The sequence below is a fragment of the Leucopleurus acutus genome, assembly GCF_964270905.1.
Source record: "Leucopleurus acutus genome assembly, chromosome: 8".
Lineage (NCBI taxonomy): Eukaryota > Metazoa > Chordata > Mammalia > Artiodactyla > Delphinidae > Leucopleurus > Leucopleurus acutus.
The window spans coordinates 104,881,001-104,904,537 of record NC_139151.1 but is presented as its reverse complement, the minus strand read 5'-3'; the positions used below and the strand labels follow the sequence as shown (position 1 = coordinate 104,904,537).

Here is a 23,537-nt window from a genome sequence, read left to right as displayed (position 1 = left end):
TTTATACGGATGTTCTCAAGGAAAACCTGTTTCTTAGGATCTCAGTAATTTTTAGAACCCATGGGGATTAAGAAATGGAATCACCTTAGCAATGAGAGGGACAGCTGTGTTGTCCCTGGTGCCCACCTGGCAGACACACTAGTCACCCCAAGGTACAGCTGTGCTCACTGGCTACTAACACCAGTTCCTTTGCCAGGTTAGGGCAGCAAGTAGGACAGAATCTCTTTCTCTTTGGGGGAAGCAAATAAAACTGGTATCTAACCTAACTTCAGAGGAGCCCCTTGCAGGAAGTAGCTTTCAAGTACTCTCAGACCAGCACTAGAATTGCTTGTGAGATCTCTACCCAAAACAGTACTGTAAAAGTCACTAAACACACAGCAGTCTACAGAGTAACTATTAAACTTGGAACTGAGCTCTGGAAAACAGACTGCTTTTCTGTAAATACGTATATTCTTCAAATAGCAGCCTCACCCCAGGTAGAGGAGTACCGACAGGGCATCCAACTGTAGATGTCCACCTTCTCATTCAGCTGTAGTGTCTAACTTTCCAGAGAGCAATATCACCTTTCATAAACCCTGACGCCTGAAGGGAGTGGCTAACAAAGAGGTTCTCACTCTTTCATGGCTGCATCAAATTGGAAGTCTACCATACCCATGGACAGCGTTCTACTAATGGACAAAAATGAGATAATAACCAGCAAAAATGTGACGGTCAAGATGCAACACAGCAGCTGAGCCATATTCTGAGTCTTAGCTAAACATACAAATATCACCAAATACAGAAGAAATCATAAACTGAAGAACTGAGCTTATTAAACAGGATAAAAAGAATGCCTTCATATTCTTTAAATAATAAGGCATTTATTTACAAATGAGAAGACATATTCACTTCCACTTTTTAAAAAATGGAGTTCTTGGGCTTCCCTGGTGGCGCAGTGGTTGAGAGTCCGCCTGTCGATGCAGGGGACGCGGGTTCGTGCCCCGGTCTGGGAAGATCCCACATGCCGCGGAGCGGCTGGGCCCGTGAGCCATGGCCGCTGAGCCTGCGCATCCAGAGCCTGTGCTCCGCAACGGGAGAGGCCACAACAGAGAGAGGCCCGCGTACCGCAAAAAAAAAAAATGGAGTTCTTAGACGAACACCAATAAAGTTCATTATGTGAGCTGTGCTATGTACGAGGCCAGCCAGGTTCTTCACCCAGGCCTTTGAGACGATGGCGCACTTCTGTTTTGTTTTGTTTTTGTGTGGGCAGCTAAAGACTCGCATCTATAAAAATAACTGGGCTCAACCCGGCCCAGAGGCCGACCCACTGTAAGCTCATTAGTATCAAGAATTAGGAGCTGCCTGGTCCAACCGTCCCTAACACAACTAGTTTTAAAGGAATTCTGGAACTTCAGATTTTCCCACAACAGAGCTACTAAATTAAATACATTCAATTTCAGCTCAGATTGTTTCCCAAGCTAACACTCACTACCCAACACCTGGCCCACCTTCTTAGAGGCCTTCTGGTATTCCTACCCACCTTGACCATTCTCTTTAACCTTAGCTCATTTCCAACTTTTCCTGCAGTGCTAACCTACACTTCCAGTTACACATACGGTGTTTATGTGGGGGTTAGTCTGTATACCGAGTAGACTGGCTTATAACACAACACTGCTATATATTATTAGGTGATAAGCAAATACATACAGATATATAACAATATATAAAATATACACAGATACTGTTAAAATTAATAAAAGCTTACTAAGCTCACAGGAGCCTTTGGTCACTGTGTACTTCCTCAATCAACAGATACTAAAGAGAACGACTATAATGTGGGAACACGTCTGATATTAAAAAGGGTTGGTTCTCATCCTCAAGAAGAGTGTGGGAAGCACTGTTATAGAGTTAAGTCTCCCCGATGCTCAGTGCAGTGAAGGTTTAACTCAGTGACACCACGGAGCCCCTGACTCTTTAGGACCATGTAGTTGAAGAAATTTACTCTGACTAACATTTAATGATGTTGATTATGTACCTCTCTGCATCAAAGTACAGTTGCCTGATCCAGGTCTAAAAACACAGTCTGAAATATATTAGCTAGTGCACACAGAGGCTCCAATAGCTAGATCCCACGTTTAGTCCAAATAGAGTTGAGTGAAGAGAGGGCTGGCGCAGAAGAACTCAGTGATTACTACTGACCAGCCTGACACTCGGGGTGAACCCGCACAGTCCAGGAAGGGAGCCAAGCACCACCTGTGGCCACAGAACGCTCAAAAGGTAACTAGTCTGAATTGGCCTGTTCTAAGTGTAAACTACACACTGGATTTCCAAAACTTTGCACAAAGAATGTAGACTCACTCATTAATAATTTTTTAAATGAACATATGTTGAAATATTATTTTGTACCTATTAAATAAAACATAAAAATTAATTTCACCTATTTTTTTTACTTTAATATGGCTACTAGAAATTTTTAAATTACATGTGACTTTTATTATATTTCTATTGGACAGTGCAGTCATGAACCATATGAAATTACTGTCAGTCAACATTTTTTAACCTTGAGTAAGTTAATTTTTACATGGTTCAACCTATTTCTACTACAATTATCGGTATTGTATATTATAAAAGGAGTACATATGCCATAATGCCCAAGAATAACTGAAATGGGGCAGGTAAGATGACATTTTACTCAGAAGCTGATAATCTCTTGTCTTGCTACTTGAGAGAACTAGTCAATTCCTTCCGATTCTACAATGCACACTGGGAAAATACAACTTTATTTCTCAGAATACAGAGTTTAAAACAAGATATCTTGTCTCTAATTTGTTCCTTGTTTGTCTCACACTTGCCAAGTAAACAATACACACAAATGTCTTAGTTTAATAAAAGGGTCTTCCCGGCCAAAAGATGCAAACGAGTCTCAATATACAGGAGGACTAAAAAATTCCAACAAAGTCATTAAGAAGAACAACAGTAGCAGTAAACTGATGCGAGACTGCCATTCGTACATAACAACGCTAACTGTAGGCACTCTTTCCAGTTACTCATCCAAAGTGGGGAAATGCCTTATTTTTGTTTACTAAAATAACGTTCAGTTGTAGGGATGCAGGCAAATGTATGCCCATACTCTTCCTGAAAATGTATGAATCTACAAATACCAGTATGGTAGGTTGGCCATTCGCAGATTTCAAAATACTACACCACCCCCAAGCTGTCTTCCACCTGAAACACATGAGATGTCTGTTCATTAGGAATTATCTAAAAATAAGGGCAGAAGCAATATAAAGAAACAAAACATACAAGATGTATAAGCCTTCGAATCAGGTCTGGTCAGGTTACCCCAGTCAGCTGCCAAGGTACAGTGGATCCTAAGAAGAACTTCTGATTAAAAATCACTGACTGGGAATTCCCTGGTGGTCCAGTGGTCAGGACTTGGCCCTTTCACTGCTGATGGTGTGGGTTTAATCTCTGGTCGGGGAACTAAGATCCCGCAAGCCACGCGGCATGGCCAAAAAATTTAAAAAAAGAAAAAATCACTGACTAAGATGGGTCAAATTACTTCATATACCTATCTTCCCCAAAGACCATGGAGGCAGTGACAGCAGTTATGATGTCACTGCCCCATCCATGATAGTTTTATAGAACTTAGTTTACAATTATTGAAAAGTTCAAAGTCTACATATAAATGTCATTTATTTACATTCTTACCCTGTAAGTCTCCAATGGGCATCACGACTGGCTGAGATCAGATAAGCAGGTTTTCCTGCCTTCTCAGCCATCCACAGGTTATTTTCCAGGGACAGGATTCCCACGTAAGAAACACTTACCAAGTACTTACACTGGAAGCACATCAAATAGCATCAATATGAAAAAAGAACAAGAAGAGAGTTTCAAACATACTTTTCTAGAGTGGCAAGCAGGGGGTCTGGTTCTGTACTGTTCTGAATTTGTAACATCTGGTCTCTGCTCAGGCGAACAATTTCACAAAGTGACTGTGATGCATTTGAATGCCGCTAAAGGAAAGAAGTACAATTTTAACTATAAAACACATCAGAAGTCAAATTTATAATAAAATAAAGTTAGTGAAGAAACTGCTTAAGAAATAACACAAATTAACACTGGCCATAAGCTACAGTGAATAAAAAGCCAGGGTCCAAAGAAATAACATATGTCAAGCATGAGTATTTTACCCTTCCAGGCTTTACTTAACAATACCACAAACAAAATACACGTTACTTTGTGTAGGGAAATGTAATTAAAGTTCTGACAAGGAAAAATTTCTTTAATTAAATACTTGAAGAAAAATATAACCCCCCAAATTTATATCCTTTTAGCAGCAAAGAAAGATGAACACAATTCTTTGGCTTAAAAAAATAAACGCAGCTTTCTGGAATATACTAATGGATAAGAAATATTACTTCTTTCAGTGCGCAGTGTGCTATTCTACAGGAAAGTTCTGAAATCTCAGCACCAAACGCCTATGCTCCGTGGCATGTGGCACTGAGCATCACCTGCCCAGTGAGACCAGCAGGTTCCAGCACAGATGACAACACACACCAGGGTATCAAAATCCACTGTTTGCAATCAGGAGTCTAACATTTCCTCAATAAATATATGCAATTCATCACTTAATACAAAACGGAAGTATCAACAGGACTGTCCAAAAGACAAAATTAACTTCTCTTGCAAGTCAGTTAGAGAAGGTGCTGATGCCCCAAACGCTTTGTCCTTTGCCAAAAAAAGTTGCTGCAGAGTTGGGCTTCTCCTCTGTCAACTTCTCCTGGACCCTTCAGACAAGGACAGTACCTGTTGAGCAGGAACCTAGTGATGAGCAAGCCTCGTCTGTGGATGTGTCCTCCCTACCCCATGAATAGGGCAGGCCACGCTCCTGTCCTCACTCTCCTCGGCCTGCACCGGCCACATTTCCAGCACATGGGAAATGTGCTCTTGGAACCATCCGGCTCCCCCAGCCACAGCAGGAGGGCTCATCACCCCAACCAGGCCGAGGGCGCCGTCGAAGCTCTAGCACCCAGTACGTGCACACACTGGAGTGTCCTTCCTGAGAGTCAGCAGTAACGATACTGCAGGGAGCACATGATGTACTGTCTCAGGGGAGGGTGGGAATCAACAGCCCCCTTAATGGTTAGCTCTTTTCTTTTTTGAAGGGGGTGGTGGGATGGGGAGGCTGCTTTAGATAAACTCCAGGTACCAAAAGTTTTTTAATGGGCTGCAGTAGAAGGGGCTACATCTACCTCCACAGGAAATGTGTCTTGGTGGGGAGAACACGCTCCGGCCACATGCTCCTTCCTCTGCACTGTCTCCTCTATGGCGCTCACTCTCCGATTAGTCCAAGCTAGAGGCATCCAAGGAGGCTGCCCATGCCCCGTGACATACCCTGCATGTTGTTTGAAACAACTCCTTTGTAGATACTACCTTGAACCACGTGGAACTGTCATTTCCATAGGCAGAAATGGCCAAATGCTGGCAGCTCCACAAGAGTCAGTCCACTACTGAAGGCAGCAACAAGGGCAGCAGCAGAGAAGCAGGGGGACAGCCTCCTCTACAGCAGCATACCCGCTGGTCCTGGAGACCCCACCCCGCCCCCAAGCATCCCCTCAGCATGGAGCTCAACGTGCAAACTCCAAAGTAGCTTCAATTCTACTGCCAAGTCAATCTTTAGCACCCAGGACAAAGGCCAAACCTGTCAGCACAAAAGCCCGAGCCAGGAAGTAGAACCACCAAGAGTTCATCCCTCTTAAGGATTCAATGGTGACCAGGATCCTGCTGCGCTGTCTGGAAAGCTTTAGCCAAAATGGAAAAAACAAATGCACACAGACGTGGCCACATCATCTGGACTAATGATGGGTATAAAAGAAAAACAAAGTGTGGAGGAGGTTTGTAATAAAGGCAAGCAGATGCAGCACGAAGTCTCAGCTCTAAGAAGGAGAAGGAGCTAGACCCAAGGCTCACTGTTTCACATTCCGGGAAATTTTCTGAGTATCGGCAAAATGCAGTATTTTAAAAAGCCTTTGGTGTTTAGAAACCTGTCAACTTGAAGAATGCCAGGTGATCGCTGTTACCTACCCTCTACCTTCACATCTAGTACAATTATGCTCTGTGCCCAAATAAACATGGTTCATTTTTTTTTTTTAAATCAAGTTTATAGTCACACAAGAGAACTTACATCTTCTTCTTGCGATGGATGAACTATTTCCACAAGCCTCTGGATAATTTTCTCCTCATTTAACCACTGTAAAACACATTGTAGAAGTAATCATAGCAATGAGTGGCTCTTGTTCAAGCCCCAATGAAGATAAACATACTTGGAAATATCCATCACATTTTAAGTAGAATGTTACAGGTTTTCTCTGGACTTTGAACACTACAGGAAATTAAAAGTCCCCCAAGGAAAATGCCAGTGAATATATTATTTTAACAGTAGCTACAGTACCAACTACTCCCCAAGTCACAATACCCACATCCAAAAATTCTATACATCAGTTTCTTAGTGATGTTAATTCTCAGACACTGGGTACTAAAACGGTCTGTACTTTGGACATGAAGGCGGGGGGAATGGAACTTATACATTTTCTGTAAGAGAGCATTCACTTTAAGAGAGCTTCAAAAAGGCTGAGAAAAGCAATATTTAGTAGCAAGCCTCTGGCTTAAAACACATGATGAACTTTTTACCTTCTAAAACCAAAACAACCGCAGGAAACGTGGGGGCTGGCGGGCACCACAGAAACAGAGTTTGTCTGCCCTGCCACATGCTAGCAAGCTATCACCATGATTAGGACACTCTCTTCTTCCACCATATATGAAATACTGCCATGAATGAAAATATGAAGGGGATGAGAATAAATGAAAAATCAGCCGGCGTAATATTAGTTCCACAAGGAACAGGAACACCGTAATAAACAAGGCACTCACTACCTGGAACGGGCGTGCACACACACAAAATCCCAAAGGTTAACAGAGATGGCGGCGGGGCTGGGCGTGGGGTGGGGTGAGGCTAGGGGTGGGTGGCAAGAAATCGGACACGCTTTGATAAAGGCATGTGGAGAAATTCTTAGGTTGTCTCTAGGCTCCTTAAGGAGAACATGCCAAAGGAAAATGCAAACAAAAGCTATTAGGAGACTACCACAAAGGCAGAGGCCCAACTTTACATTTTAAGATGTTTTAAAACGTGTACGTGAAGTACACTGTGTTTGAATCTGTTCAAACACAGATTCTGACTCAGCAGGGCAGGGGTGAGACCTGGGATTTCTAACATGCTCCCAGGTGATGTTTGGGACCAAACTTTGAGTAGCAACGACCTAAAACAGGATGCAAACACCTCTACATAGGAGGTGGGGCAGAGGGTCCTGACGGCCAAGAGAAAAAGTAGGAAACTTTGTGGTCAGTGAATGAATCAAACACCCACCCTCACTGACTCCACAGCTATTAACAAGCACCGACAGCCCAAGCCCACGGTGGGCCCCCCAATCAAAGTAAGACATTCAGGAGTTTCTAACTACCCTTCCCCCGAACTACGCCTTTATTAACGACCCACCACCATATCCCTCCAGAAACGCACCTATTCCTTTGGAAGTGGGCCCTAAAATTCAACCCAGCAGTGACCAAAGGAATTCTAAGAAACCACACTGAATAATTTCCCCCAATAATAATCCAAACATAAAGGTGACCATCCCTCCTATCCTTAACTACCTTCCCTGGAATCCCCAACCTCTACTGAGAAGAGACTCACATCCACAAAAGCACACCTAAAAAGGGCCAGAGTCCCAATTTAGGGCCCTCTCCCACAGGCAACTCCCAGGCCATCCACGAGGCCCCCGCAGCTGACTTCCTCACATGACCACGGTTCTCAGTAGACCTCTGCCTGCTCCTACAGACCCAGCCCTGACCCGACCCCCAGACTCTCCCACTCACACAAACACACGCTCCGGCACGCCTGCCCACCTTGGTAGAACATGTCCTTCCCTGGGACACCACCCGACAGACCCTCCTTCTGGGCCTTCAGGTCTTTAGCTTTTTCAATAAAACTTGTTTCCAGAGTTCTAAGGTTTGAGGTTGAGTATTAAAGATGGATTGAGGGACTTCCCTGGTGGCACAGTGGTTAAGAATCCACCTGCCAATGCAGGGGACATGGGTTCGAGCTCTGGTCCGGGAAGATCCCACATGCCGTGGAGCAACGAAGCCCGTGCGCCACAACTACTGAGCCTGCACTCTAGAGCCCATGAGCCACAACTACTGAGCCCACGTGCCACAACTAATGAAGCCCATGCACCTAGAGCCTGTGCTCCACAACAAGAGAAGTCACCGCAATGAGAAGCCCACACACCGCAACGAAGAGTAGCCCCCGCTCGTCACAACTAGAGAAAGCCCACGCGTAGCAACGAAGACCCAACACAGCCAAAAATTAATTAATTAAAAAAACAAAAAAGATGGATTGGACTGGGGAATGGTTCTGGAAGGAGGCGGTGAAAGGGACAAAAGAGAGGAAGAGACAGAAGACAAGAAGCAAAGACGAGAGGCTGTGAGAAACCTCACCTTCAAGTCACTCACACCCTCATCTGCCCACCCAAATCCCACCCAAGGCAGCTCCTCAGGATACACACATGTCCTGAAATAACCACCTCACCAAATTTTAAAATATGTGCCCTTTTGGAGGTAAACTCCTTTCTCCTTCTTATCCCATGCTCCTAGGTATCCACGAGAAGAAAGTTACTTCTGAAGCCAGATTCCCTAGAAATGCCAACACCTCTTCTTTTTGACTTTCAGAGGTATCTCTGCAGTGTGACCATCTTCTCAAGAAAGAAGTCTCACAGAATTCTCAGATGAGACTTTTAGCTCCCATTCTACCTTCCTACTCCCACTGAAGAACAGACCAGCAAAGGGAAAGAACCCCTCACAAGGAGACAGCCTATGTACCTAGGGATGTACACGTCAGGAATCCTAATCCTGAAAGATCTGAATCTCTTCCCATTTTGGAATCCACCCCCCACCCCCGTTTCCCAGACCACTTTCTACCAATCCCCTAGAATCCCGCCCAGACTGAGCAGCCCAGCAGCTCGAGCGCCACTCCCCAGCCCGTCCACAGCGGCCGTGATCCTACTCACATTCAGCACATCCTGCCTGGGCTGTGGGGGCTCAATGCAAGTCAGGAGCCTGAGCAACAAGTCCATGATGGCCGATGTTCCTATGTGCTTCATAATAAGGTCCACAAAGTCACGTTTCTTCTTTAGGAAATCCACAATCTAGAGAAGAACAGCCACAACTGAAAGGCACACCACTTGGGAACTATCAACTTTAGGATGCTTTCAGTCATGACCCATCTAGCTGCCCCCTCCAAAATCCACCACCACTTTAAGTTTAGGAATAGCAAATGCTGAATTAGTAGTAAGATGTCAAATTGGAAAGCCTTCTAATTGTTACAACATTCAAAAACCTCTTGGGGAAAAAAATCTCTTAAATTATCACATGTTCCCTAATACAAACACACCATAATCTTTTATTTCTGTTCACTTTCATTATTAATTCTCAAAGAATGAGGACTAAAAATTTAACACCCTATAAAGAGCAAGCAAATACACCACTTAATAGTTTATGGACATAAAGCAAGTCGATTAGGCTTTACATGAAAACACAGAATAAACATTCAAAATCCTGCCTGTACTCTAGCAAGTAAGAAAAATAAAAACTATAAAGATTTCTACATCAAAGTGGCTAACTCACGTGCCATAGAAAATCACATTTGCATTTTATGTCAGCAATTCACCTGATCAAATTAACACAAGGAGGGTGAGTGTGGAAGAGGCTGACAGTTACCCGGAGGAGTTATGGAAACAGTCATACAGTCATGACCGCCACCTGGGTCTCTCCTGCGCAGGTGGAAGAAGGCACCTGTTCTGGCCTGGACACCCTTGTGTACCTTCTGGTTGCTGTCCGTGTGCACAAATCACCTGTTCTAAAGTCCCAGAAGCAGCACAATCAGCGTGGCAGCTGCCCTGACAAAAGTCTCACCGGAGTCTCTCAGAAGCCTGTGAGGCAGGGTTGCTCAACTCAGTGTTATAGATGAGGAAACTGAGGCTCAGACCAGTGAAATATCTTGCTAGAAGCTAAAAAGTGGATGCCCTGAGATTTAAATGCCCCCAAAGCCACAAGTCTGCCATTATCCCACACAACGTCTACCAGCCAGGGATGAACTAAAAACTGCCTCACACCATCATCGGGTGTAAATGCAGGATTAACCATCACATGTTGCTTCTCTAGACAATGAGGTTGAACTCTGTAACATAAACCTTCAAGAAGTTATACATAATTAATCCACTCACAACTGAGTCACATGGTAGTTTTAAAAGCACAGTGGAGAAGAGAGGCAGAAAAAGTCAAATGTGGCCAAAATACTGCATTATTTAGTGGCAAAAGCACTGACTCTGGAGCCCAAAGGCACAAGTCCCAGCCAGTGCCGTGGTGGCACAGCAGGGACAGCAAGCTGGAGGACCGCACTGCTGGGGGGCCCGCCCATCCAACACTGACGATGCTTCACGCAGCTGGACCTCCTGCTCCACGAGTTAATGAATGTCTGTACTGGTTAGGTCAGACTGAGTCTGAATTTTTTTCATTACTTGCAGTTGCATATATCCTTACTAATACATTATGTGATGGGAAACCTTTATTTACACTCAAAATTCTCAAAAGGATAGAAAGGTGCAGTGTGACCTTTCCCTGAAGCTGAAAGAGCAAGGGCTCTCGAATCCTCTCGTGGCTGAGGGCTTAAGTGAGAAGCCCGACGAGCAGCAGAGCAAATGGGCCCTCCTCTCGGCATTTAATTGGCACGTGCCATGTTCCTTACACAGGTAACATGTCTGGCCTCGAAGACCAATGCAAATATGTAGAACACCAGAGAGCTTTAAGTGTATTCTCACTCTATAATAAAGGTACACTGAAATCCAGGACCCACAAATTTGGGTTTCCCTAGAACAGAGTGAGGAGAAAAGCATGATGAAGGTGTGAGCCCTGTCTCAATTGTGACTACAACCATCTGGAACTGACTAGGTACCTTAGACTGATGGGATGGCTTGCACTTTCCTAAAACAGTCAGTAGTACTGTCACTTCTCATCAAAAGACAGAAGAAGGAATGACAATCTGTATTGCAGTGATCATGATTTGGGGATTACTATCTAAGGAAAAAGAACCTCAATTCCAATACACTTAGGAAGGTAATCCTGCTCAATTAAGAACATGAAAGAACAGCCTCGTCTAAAATAAGACATGTATCCACTTTGCCTTGGCAAAGGACAGACGTACTGAGCCTAAAATAGTTCCAGTCCCTCCATGTTTGCTGACAGCAAGGATGGTCAAGGAGCCTGTTTTCCACCACGAAGGATGCCAGGCCCAGCTGGTGTGGCCCCTGCACCCGTCGTCACACCCCTGCTGGCTGCACTCTGCAGGGCTGCTAGGTTGCACTGGGGCATCTGAGGCTGTTGTTGCTCCCTGGGTGCCTGTTCCCATGAGTGGATCACAGCCTCCTCGTAGTAAGCAGGTCCTTTTCCACACCAGTTCCCACTAGAGCAGTGATTCTCAAATTTCAGCGTGCACCACGGTCATCTGGGAGGCTTCTTAAATCCCAAATTGCTGGCCCCACCCCCAGAGGGTCTGATTCAGTGCGTCTGGAATGGGCCTCAAGATCTTGCTTTTCTGACAAGTTCTCGGGTGGTCCTCATGCTGTTGGACCAGGGACCACACTTTCGAGAACCACTACACATAGGACAGATACTTGGAAAGTAAGTTTCCCAAGTACAGTACATCTGAATTAAGAACAAAATGAAGCGTGGGGGACGGGATGTGAGAACATAGATGGACAACACCACGAAGAAGATGACCACGATGATGAAGGAAGAGGAGGAAGAGGGGGGAGAGGTTCCTGGCGTTAACAGTGAGGAATGAGCTCCTGCTAAGCCCTACCGGACAGGAACAGCAGAGCTCCATGTGTACGCACATGACAGTCAGTACCCAGATGGCTCAAGTTTTTGAGTGGAGTCAAAATAGAAACAATCACCATTTGCATAAACTAACCATCAATTGCATTTATGGGAAAGCTTTTTAAGTTTCACCTGTGATCATCCTTAGGGGAAAGAAAAAATAAGTAAACTGTTACTTTACCATAGTCACTAAGATGCCACCCACACACCAAGCGCTCAGTGTGCACCCTCCTCACACTATCCTCACAAATGGACCCCAACATTCTCATGCTTCCAACCACTTGTCAAAAGAGGAAGCCAAAGTATACTGAAAAACTGAGATGTGAGGTACTCAGAAAAGAAGAGGTCAAATTAGAATGTATTCATTAATGAGTAAGTCAGTGTTAAGTCAGCAAGCATTTAGAATGCTTAAGGTTTAAAATATATCCTTTTACAGAACCTGGATTTAAGGCACACTCAGAACACTGAAGCAACAAAATTACTGGGGGATCATCTCAGGGGGATGATCAGCCCTAATACTTACCTTTTTGGAAAACAATATTTACCTGTTCTGGTTTTCTGCTGATAAGAATACTTAGCACCTTGCTGAAGAAACTGGCAAGTAGTGGGTTCAAGGGGGAATCGTTTAGGAGGAAGCTATACAATTTCATTAGCAAGGATTCATCTTCTCCCAGTCTATCATTCATCTGGGAGACATCAGAAGTGAGCAACTCACAAGATATATTTGGATACCTAGAAGAACAGGATACTTATATCATCATCTGTATTAACAGCTTAATTACATAAAGTAAAATGCAAATCAGAAAGGTTTCCTAAAACTCTGTGAAAAATAAACGAAGTCATCTTCTGGGAATTAGAAAATAATTTCAATCCATTCCGTTCAATTTAATCTAGAGAGATTATAGAGTGAATTTTCTTCTGTGTCTAAAAAATGGTTTCTAAACCAAGCTTGAACCCAACAAAACTAGAGCACACCTGGGACTCAGAAGGCAAGGGCGGGGCCTCCTCAGAGGAGGAGGCGCGATGGGGCAGGTCAAAGCCTGGGGCCGCAGCCCTCAGCAGCCTGCTCTGGCATGCAAAGCAGCACAGCTCATAGGACAACCGCGGGGGACGCCCATTTCCAGGAAACTGCACTGCACACAGCACCCTTAACTATTCAAGACACACTTAGGTTCCTGGACAGGCTGCCTGTATTCTCAGATGGGTTGTAACTGGAGTTAGAAAGCCGGGCTTATCAAGAGTGCAGTCCATATGACATGTTAAGAGAATAAATATTCTGATATACTCAGGAGAGAACAGGACACGGCCTGAGTTACCCAGGTGGGAAAACCGTACACAGAGCTCTCCACACCAGTCTTCCAGGATCTTCTGGGATCAGACCACCATCAGATCTCACTGCTGTGGGACACAGTCCTCTTCCACAGGCCTCACGGCCCTAGAAATACCTGTGCCCCTAAAGCACGTTTGCCCCTGAGCGCAACAGCGCTCTCTGAAAAGCAGGCAGTAGATGCATTTTCTCCACTCACTTCTTTTACCACAAATGACTTCTCATCCGCTCTGTTCTCAGAGCAACAGTGGAGACTCCAAGGCCCGTCCAGACTACACTCGCCCCCTCCCACCGTTCACCTCTCTGCTCTTTATCCCTCCCAGGTGAGTAGCAGGGAGTGGCAAGCTCAAATGCTGATCAGGACAGGGAGGTGACAAAACAGCTAGAAGCAGCTATATGGCAAAACAGAGGGGTAAAGGGTGTGGTCGGAAGCCATGCAGCACCCCTGAGGCATCCAAGCAGCTGCCTGTTTGGAGACCACGGGCTTGAGAAGCAACTGGCAACAGACCAGAAGCTGCAGCACCTACCTACCAGCTCTGCCATGAGGGAGGAACACTGAACCGTATGAGAATATCCCCAAAGATCACATTATCAAATCGCTGTCTTCCGGAGGCTTTGGCTCAATCAAATTAAAGCCTTCCTCACTTTATAGAACACAAGGACTCAAAGACCCCATAATACAAAGTCACCAAAGTGCCGGAAGCAGGAGCAAGCAATGGCGACAGGTGTGGCTTCTGGAGTCACACCACCTAGGCTCAGAACCTGTCTCCACCACTTACAAGCTGTATGACCTCAGGCACGTTACTTACCTTCTCTGGGCCTCAGTTTCCAAGGATGCAATATTAAGACAACAGTCCTTACCTCACGGGGGAGAATAATACATACAAAATACCGAGAAGGAGGCCTGGAATAAATAAATACTAGCTGTCTTAATTCCCCTTTTTCTTCTACTTCATAAAACTTCCCGAATGCTGCAACGGGGCTGGGGTTGCGGGGGTGGTGGCGGAGTCAGCCCAACTGCCCCAATTTGGAAGCTGCTGGCAAAGGGCCGGGAAAAGCTGGAGACGCCAGCTCCGGCCACAGCCCAGTGTGTAGGGAGTAGTCTCAGAATTCTGATGCAGAAGGTCCAGAAGAACGCGTGGGCAGCTTTTAAAATTTTCACCTGTTTCTCCACCGGCGACCTGGAGGTCTGACTGAGCTAAAGAAGCACGCATGTGGGGGCCCAGGCACAAACACAAAGCCTCAAAGTTCTGGTTCAGAACAGGCTGGGGCTACTCTCTCTCTCCCTCCCTACCTCCCTAAGATTAAACAAGCTTCTGAAACACCCCAAGACCTCCTCTACGCCACTCCTCAGCAAGGCCTCTCCAGCCCCACTCCACCCTCTGACCTCAGCTGCACAGAAGCGATAGGAAGGGAGTCCAGCCCAACCGTACCCCTGACCGGCAGCCGGTCCCCTTCCTCCTCCCACTATGAAGCCACCCTACTGTCCTCTCGACCGAGGCCAGCACAGAGCATCACGAGACCTCCCGCTCCCTCCACACCAGCCCCATTTCCCCCTGCGCTGCATCACCCTCACCAGCACATACACACACCGTTATTTCTCGCATCTATGAAGAAAAACAAACACCACACCTCTCCTGGCTCCACATCTGCCTGTAGCTCCCACTTTCTCTCTCTGCTCCTTTTCCAGGGAACTACTTGAAAGAACTCTCTGCTTTGTCTCCAGTTTTTCCTCAGAAGCACTGCAGCCTGGCTTCCGTGTCCAACAACCTGGAGAACCTGCACTGAAGGGGCCCATGTGCTCCACGCTGTAAATGCCAATGGTACCTGGCCTGTCAGCACAGCCCCTGGATCCCCTGGGCCCCCTGTCCCATCTCCCCGTCCTGAAGCCTGGCCTCCCCTGACATTGAGGGAAGCACCCCTCCGGGTTCTCCTCTTGCCTCTAAAGTCCCTCTGTGGGAACCCTGACCCGACCAACAGCATCTCAGCTTTTGGGTTTACACTAGTACTTAAGGACCTATTTTTAAAGTTCTGTTCAAATTTCTGCTAAATTATTTAAAACTGAGGTATCTGTTATTAAGATTAAAAAGTTAGTGTAAAAATGACAAACCTTTAACACCTTGTGTATGATCACTGGATTAAAAGTGATGGGTTCAATCCACATGTGTAACTGATACGCAGTTACGAACTTCACAAACCACAGCAATCACCCCATCATCCGTAAACTAAAAAGCACTCGTCTAAATTTCCCTAGATGACTACAGTCAACCTTAACCCAGAGAAGCTTTCAGATTCCCTCTGAAAAATCGCTCTGTGCTAATCCAGCTGTCCGAGTTATCCGGCTCTGTGTATGTTACCACAGCTGGTGGCTCTGTCCAGGCCAGAAGTGCCGCAGAGAACTGCTCTGCTCAGCTCAAGCCATGCTCCCTCGAAATGGTGCCAACCAGAAGGCTGCATGCCCAGGGAAACACACCTGCTCTCTCAACCTCAAAGGTAGCACAAAAAACGCTGGCATGGCAATACAACAGATGCCATAACTACTTTTTGGTAAAATAAGCAATTTCCACAAGGCTTGCTTACTCTTCTCCAGTTAAAGAAGTATTAGCTTCATTCGGCATGTGAGAAAACAGATCCAAGAAGGGTAAGCCTCTTGTTCAAGTTCTCAGAGCTCCTAGGAGAGGGCTACACGCATCCCGGGTGGGCCTGATACCAAGCCCACACCACGCTGCCTCCAGCCAGGATAAGCCCCACGACAAGCAGCATCCACATATGGTGGTTCACTGTGAAGGGAATTCCAAAGTAGCAAAGTATCTATCTTTGGGGCGAAAGGAGTACACTGGTATTCCTGTCAAATTTCTGTCCTTTTCTTTTCTGAGGTACTGCTCTCTGAGTGGAGACGTGCTGCATGCTAGCTGTCAACCTTAATGGCTGGCAGAGAACATGACTTCCTTGAAGATCCAAGCCATGAGAACTTGGAAGCATTACTAAGTACTATTCCTCTGACAGCAAAACTCTCCCCACAAAGAAATGAAAGGATATCTGATAAGGGGGACAGACTGGGGGAAAAAGGGCAAAGGAGAATCTACTGTAGGCCATAATTCTTCCTATTCCATTAAGTTTATTTAATGTTTCATCAATGACTTTTTGTTTTGTTCCTGAATTGGTTCTATTTTCAGGCAGAGAGGGGGGGACAAATATTTCAATAGAGTTGGAGATGGAAAAGTAACTAACTGAAACCCCAACACTTTAAATACATATGGAATATTCGCAGAGTTTCCAGGGGTCCGAATACAAAGTGTTATAAGCTGACGACACCAGTGGTGAAGTAGATAAATCCACTGCAGTTATCCAAGGTGTTAGCTGCTTAAATTTAGCTACAGTAACGTTGACCAAGACCCATACCCTTATTTTCAGTTAACAAAAGGTCAGAATTTATTTAATCAGCAGCGCTGTTCATTAAACAAGCTCTGGCCCAGATGTGCTGTGTAATCTTGAGTAGTCACATCATCTCTGTCTTCCTATTTGCAAAAAAGAGAAAATACTTACTTGGATTGTCTTAGTATTTTAGGAAACTTTATCACTGTTTATAATGCACCTTGCCCTTAGACAAAACCTTTTGGCCAAAATTTAGAACGTTCACTTTAAAAATCTTGTGATTTCACTGGACTTGGTTCTAGAACGGATTGTTTGCTCCACTGAGCCTGTTGCTCTTGACATGTTAACATTCTGTAACTGGTCTACGACAGTCCTGCAGAGCTGCTAGACAACAAGGACGATAATATACCCTACCCCCGCTTCACTTCAGCCCCACCCTAAAGAGAAGACTGAATTTTCTTACTTGTATCTGATCTTTTCATCCATGTCTTGAGGTGGTTCTTCAATAATGAATGAGACTAAATCTTCGAGACATTCTGCTTTTAACAGGAACTCTATAAGTTTGCGGTTCTGAGCTTTACATTCTTGTAAAACATCTTCCTCATCCATCAACTCCTTCAGTGTTACATCTTCTCTTTCTAGAAGTGTGTCTATGTGGGATGATGAGTGAAGATCAAATTTCCAAAACATGCTGCTCTAAACAAAATGCAGAGAGTATTTCAAATACAATTTCAACTTCACATATTAATTTTTCAAGTTTCCATCTAGTTTTACAGTCTAAAATGTCAACTTGGGTCACATAAGAAAAACAAGTTCCATATCGAATCTATAAAATACTTTCTAAATAAGTAAAACTGGCAAGATTTTTTCCTTCTCAGAAAATATTTTTATTGATAACAAAAAATTTTGACTTGAAAATGCTGAAAGAATGATAAAACCTGGGATGATTTTAACCTGCAAAATTAACCCACCCATACTTTAAGAATTTAGTGCTGGGAAAGGAAGAAAATAAACCCTTTCTTCAGGGTGAAACATACATTCTTACACAGAACTAGTATCTTCAGTAACAAATGACAAGTATTGAGACCTAAGTACATGGTACTCTTCAGAATATTACAACATTAAATAAATAACCACCACGAACCAGAACTTTTAGCCACTGACAGCACTTCCACAGCTGAAAATGTGAAAGCCGTAAAATGGCAAAACCTATGCCATTCTTAACAAAGAAACAAAAAACTGTAGCAAGATCACCTTAAAGAACAATCATTCACCTTGTCTTCAAAGTTGATCACGGAAAATTCGATCCTAGGATGTCTACAGACAAAAGAGTTCACTGTCCTTATTTTAAATACTTCAGCAAAGTCACTGACTGAAAAGCCATTAGTGACATTCAAATACCTTCCCACATCCCACTGGTATCAGGTCAGTATGTGCTTATTTTGGTCTATAAGCCGAATTTCTGCTAATCTAATGGTCTCTCCACTTGAAGTCAGAAAACTGGACACAGTTAACAATTTAGCCTTAAGTCTTCAAAAAAAAAAAAAATAGGTCTCATTTAAAGTAGCATGTCTTTTCATTTTTTTGTAATCCCACACATAAAGGCAAAGTATAATGAAAAGTACTAATAAACCACAAAAGCAAATCTCATATCAAGCCCTTACTACTGGCTAGTTATAAACAAGATATACACTCATATTCATCAACTGAAAACTATAAACATCTACAAACCAAAGTCATACTTCTAAAATATGGATCAAGATATAATCACATTATCTACCTCAATTAAAAACTGACTTCCAAAATTTTAACCTTATAAAGGTAACTCATCATATACTGATTTACAGAGAAAACTGATAATTGGTGGTGATGAAACAACAAGTGTTGGCAAACTTCGGCCCACAGACCAAATCCAGCCCACAGACTGCAAGCTAAGAATGGCTTTGATAATTTTAAAGGGTTGTTTAAGAGAAGCATATGTGACAGTGACCATGGGTGGCCTGCATATTTACTATCTGGTACTTTACAGAAAAAGTTTAGCATCCCTTGCTCAAGAGGAAATAGAGTGCTGACTAACACATTCCTTTCTGCCATCTCTGAACCCACACGGGCATGTCCCCCACAGTCCTCACAGCCTGCCCAGAGGGGCGGAGCCATGTGGTGTCAGGCGGGACTGTCTACCAGATCCATTCTCTCCCTTCCTTAGGCACTCACCTAGACCATGTCCCCAACTTCTCGGGCAGGTAGATATGGCCACATTACAAAGTTTTCTCCAATGTACTGTGAGCCATAAAAACCTCCATGTGCTCCCCCCGGCATCTGGCTGGATGTTGATGACAAAAAAGGCCCTAAGGGACTGCAGAGCCCAAAAGGAAGGTGCCTGCACCCCCAAATCACCACGAGGAAGATCGCTGCCTGCCGATCTGAGAGCCTGTCCTAGGCCGGGTTACGATGAGCCATCATACACACCTGCTCTGTATTCCAGCAGGATGGCCGACCTGACCAACCAGCTCCTCCAAACTCCTGAGCGCATGACATCGTGTGTTATTATACTTATTTTATTATACACAAGAAAAGGAATTCTTGAGCAACTATCTGTTTTAAAATGCCTAACTCCTTTTGCTTTCCACTATCCTAAATTAGAATAGCATTTTTCAAATCAGAACACCTTAAAATATACATTTCCACAGTGCATTTTCTTTAAATTGGGTAGGTATACTACCGACTTAAAAATAAAATATAACCACAGTATACTCTTAAACATTATGTATTCTATCTTTTAACCAAACAGCAAATTGACTGGAAATGAACAGCACTGGTAAATTAGTTACCCCTGGCTTGGCCCTACTTCTATTTGTGCCCTTTGAAGTAAAATCAAGCTAGGTGTGAACTAACTGTTACAAAGTTCAGCTGCCCAGGGCCCCGAGGTAAATGGAGTCCTTTAAAAAATGTAACTAAGATACTCTGAAGAAACTGAAAAAAGTCAGAACTTCAACAGCTCACTTTTAGTAAACATAAATACACTTTAAAATTCTTAACCTAGGTATACTTCAACAGGATTTAGCGATAAGAGGGAATACAATTTCTTACAGTAAACCAATTCACAGGCTTTTAAATCGATACTGACAAAGAGAGAAATGGTAAAAGCAAACTACCCTCCATCTTTCTGCAAAATCCTAGAATTGTTTTATAAGTTGAATGAGGTACCTTGAAAATAGGGTTTTCTCCACAAGGGCTGAAGAGTATGTGGGCAGGAGTTGCCGCAGAGGACAACCTCTGCTATGCTCCGCCTTCCTCATAACTGAAGACACAAGTGAAAATTATCACCGTATATGCATAAAATAGGACCAAAGGATCCATAAATCTACTCGTCATAGATCAACTGCTTTAATTAAGGGTCCTGTGAAATTAAAATATCATCCTTCTTGGAAGCAAAACCTGGGCCACAGTACCTTTATTTCAAAAGCAGTTAAGCAGTGACACTTTGTTTCTGAAACAAAAGGTGCTACCTTGTCTCTATGACACGGGACCTGGTATGGTGATGTGGTTCAGTCACGTGCAAGAGGTTTGAGAAGGACGTCAGTCCCTCTGCAGAATCTGCCAAGGCTCTGCTGGAAGAGTATATTGAACAGGGCCCAACTGTGGTTTATGTAAACCAACTACAACCACTTGCTTTCCATCAAATAAACATCATTTTCTCCTCAAACCTTGTTAGGACTCTTAAGCATCTCAACATACTGGATTCCAATGCTGGCTCCACAACTGCCTGGCACTGAGGCCTCAGGAAAACCACTTCACCTCTCTAAGCCCCAATATCCTCAAACAAGTAAACTGGCTGTGAGTAGATGAGAAAGGCCCGGTCTGGTGGCTGAGACATACCGGCACTCAGCACCTGGAAGCTTCTGTGTAATCAACATACCACCCCCTTGAAGTCAAGTGAGCTTTAAACCAATGCTACCGAACTTCCATGGGGTCTTATTAAAACACAGTCTCAGATTCTGATTCAGGAAAGCAGGGATCAGGCCTGAGATTCTGCACCTCTAGCAAGTCCTCAGATGCTGCTGCTGTCCTGGGTTTAAACCATTGCTGATCATTTGCAATAAACTGCTATAAGTATATTCAAAATAATCATGTAACCATGAGAAACAGAGGAAAAGCCTACTATACCAACACGTGACTGTTATTTATTTCAGAAACTCCCTGTGGACAAGCTGGTATTAGTGGGTTTTCCTTCAACATAACAGAAGCAAAACGTAACACTTTCCAACAGAGGCCAGAAAAAATGACACCATGGACACACTAAAAGGTAAACTATTAAAGAGCTTTGGAGAGAGAAACTGCTGATGGTCCTGCCTACAAATGAGAAGCAAACTGTGGAAATGACAAAGAAGAACTTTAATGAGTTTAAAATACAAAATCCCCTATTCATTATGTACTAACTGCCTAATTTTGGCAATTTTCTATCCAAGTGGGGTAAACTGCACTCTGTAAAGCCCAAGTCTGTGAACTGCTATCAATGGTGGAAACCCTGTACCCAGGAATGGCCGGCCCAGGGCACAAGGTTCAAAGGTTCAAAAAGAGATACAAAGATTATGAAGAATCTCAAGACAGCAATGTTGAGCCTGAAAGCTAACGCTTCTGGGTGTGGGCCCCGTGGGACTACAGGCCGCACACCCGCGAAGCCAGCCTCTGGTATGCCATTCCGTAACTGGCCCACTTCAATCCCCAAGATCCCATACCCTAAATACTTCCTCGCATGCTCCAGTCTTGCAACAAACACGCACAACATACATCCAGTTTAGATAGCTGCAGTCACCTAAAGTAAGAAGTACAACCTACACAAACATGAGAAGTAGCTGCGTTCACCTAAGATAACACAGGGGAAAGACTTTAAGACAACAAAATGTGTTACAGATTTTTAATACTATTTCTTTTAGATGTGCTATGAAGGGAATAGTTATAATACAAATTTTTTCTGGGTCTTATACAAAGGCACGTAAGCACATGCTCCCCAAGTTCAAATCCCTACACACCTCAGTCTGCCTGCAGCACTCTCTAGAGGCCCCGGCCCTCAGCACGAGAAACGCAACACCTCCACTGTCACCCGAGCTGGTGCTAACAGAAACATCACTCAAGACACAATGTGAGCCACATGTAAGCTTAAATTTTCTAGCAGCCACACCAAAAAGTAAAAAAGAAACTGGTAAAATTAATTTTAAATGTATTTATTTAACCTCATATAGCTAAACATTATTATTTCAACATGTAATTCTTTTGGTACTAAGTCTTCAAAATATGGGTGTTTTGAAACTTCACAGCATATCGCAATCTGGACCAGCCACATTTCCGGTGCTTAAGAGTCACACGTGGCCATTCGGGACAAGACAGCTCAAATTGTATGATTGCTACAATTATGATTCAAAGTTTCTCTCCTGGTACTAAAATACCTTCCCCATCTCCTTCCACAGCCAAAGTCAATAGTTACCCACCTTTTCCACACAAGGGCCAATGTGGGATGGGTGGGGAGAGGCTATGGGCCACGGTCTTCTTTCTTTTAAAATATAAACATACCTGGGAAATCATGTTTATTCTCATATATATATATATACATATACATATACATATATACATATAAAAGAAACACTTGGACATTCTTAACTCAAACAAGTAGGTCACAAGAAAATGAGAACTGTTTTTTAGCCTCTAATTTCTAGGAATATTTGTAGGGATAAAAGGTAAAATTTCAAATTCTTTACCTTGTGATAATGGAGAATGCTAGCTTGAATCAGGAGGGCTACAAGTGGCTCATTACTGGTAGAGATACACCTGGCCAAATTTTGAAATAGTTACGTGTCTGTGGGAATTTATTTCATTTTCTAAGTTAATTCAAAAATATTATGATGAAAAATAAAATGCCCAGGTCACTCAAACATGTTGGGAAACAATGATGTTTGATTAATATAAAAAAATAGACTCCCCACTGGTCCCGGAGAAAACTGAGTCTTCACTGCCTCCATTCAGTTTTTTAGTATATGTGCTGCCGAAGCGAGCACCACTGCCTCCATTCAGGTTCAAAACAACGTGCTTATTACTCCGCGAGGGGCAGGCACATTTACCCCAAACCTTTGGCCGAGTTTACCAGCAGCCTGGGAACAGGGTGTAGTGAACAAACTGAGCTGCTGAAAGGCTGTTCTTACTGGCTCTCCTGCTTCTGCCAGTGTCCAGACACCTGGAGTTGCAGGACCCCTGGGCTTGGATTCAGGCGTGCGGAGAACTGAGTTGGGCCACATATAACAAGACCCAAATGGGGGGACGGCTAGGCTGAAGAAGGGTTGGTGGTTGCCACTCTGTACACTGAGAGCAGCACGCCACCAGGAAGGGACAGAGAGGAAAGTATCTATAAATAGCAGAGTGCAGAGTCACTCTGAAGGGAGGTCAGCTCTGTGTTATAAGTTAATGATAAACTCCCCCAACAGCAACGCTCAAGGCCTAGGCAAAAGCTATAATTTTCACACGAAGAGGCAGAAACATGCAACATCGGGAAGGAGTAACAGTTGGGCTTTGATGGCAGTTCTCTTTAAGTACTAAGGAAAAAGATCACAAAGGACTGGGAAGTCTACCCAGTAGCTGCCTCTCCACTGTTAACAAAGGTATCCAACTCATACAGTTGTCCCCTCACCCCCACCCGAACACTAGACTAATCAAAGCAAGTATCAGAGTGCCAGTTAGAGATAACGAATTTCTTTAGAGGAAAGGGCAATACAAACTCAGGGCCAGTTTCGCTGTATTAGCTCTGAAACTGCTTCTTCCAAAGAACGTATCAAAAGCAATCAAGTTTCTACCATCCAGATGTTGTAGATGCTTTGCC

General features: G+C 44.0%; 1 protein-coding gene across 10 annotated transcripts in view; it reads right to left on the bottom strand.

Moving 5' to 3' along the window:
- Positions 1-23,537, bottom strand: part of PPP6R3 (protein phosphatase 6 regulatory subunit 3) — a 126,619-nt gene that overhangs the window by 56,004 nt on the left and 47,078 nt on the right. For 9 of the 10 annotated variants that reach the window (XM_082845386.1, XM_082845390.1, XM_082845387.1 and 6 more), the window contains 5 exons: positions 17,133-17,365; positions 12,513-12,699; positions 9,102-9,239; positions 6,167-6,232; positions 3,883-3,995 (listed from right to left, as the gene is read on the bottom strand). In XM_082845386.1, coding sequence (XP_082701512.1) covers positions 3,883-3,995; positions 6,167-6,232; positions 9,102-9,239; positions 12,513-12,699; positions 17,133-17,359 — 731 coding nt within the window. In that variant the 5' untranslated portion in view covers positions 17,360-17,365. The remainder of the gene's footprint in view (positions 1-3,882; positions 3,996-6,166; positions 6,233-9,101; positions 9,240-12,512; positions 12,700-17,132; positions 17,366-23,537) is intronic. The other variant, XM_082845391.1, reaches the window with a different exon arrangement.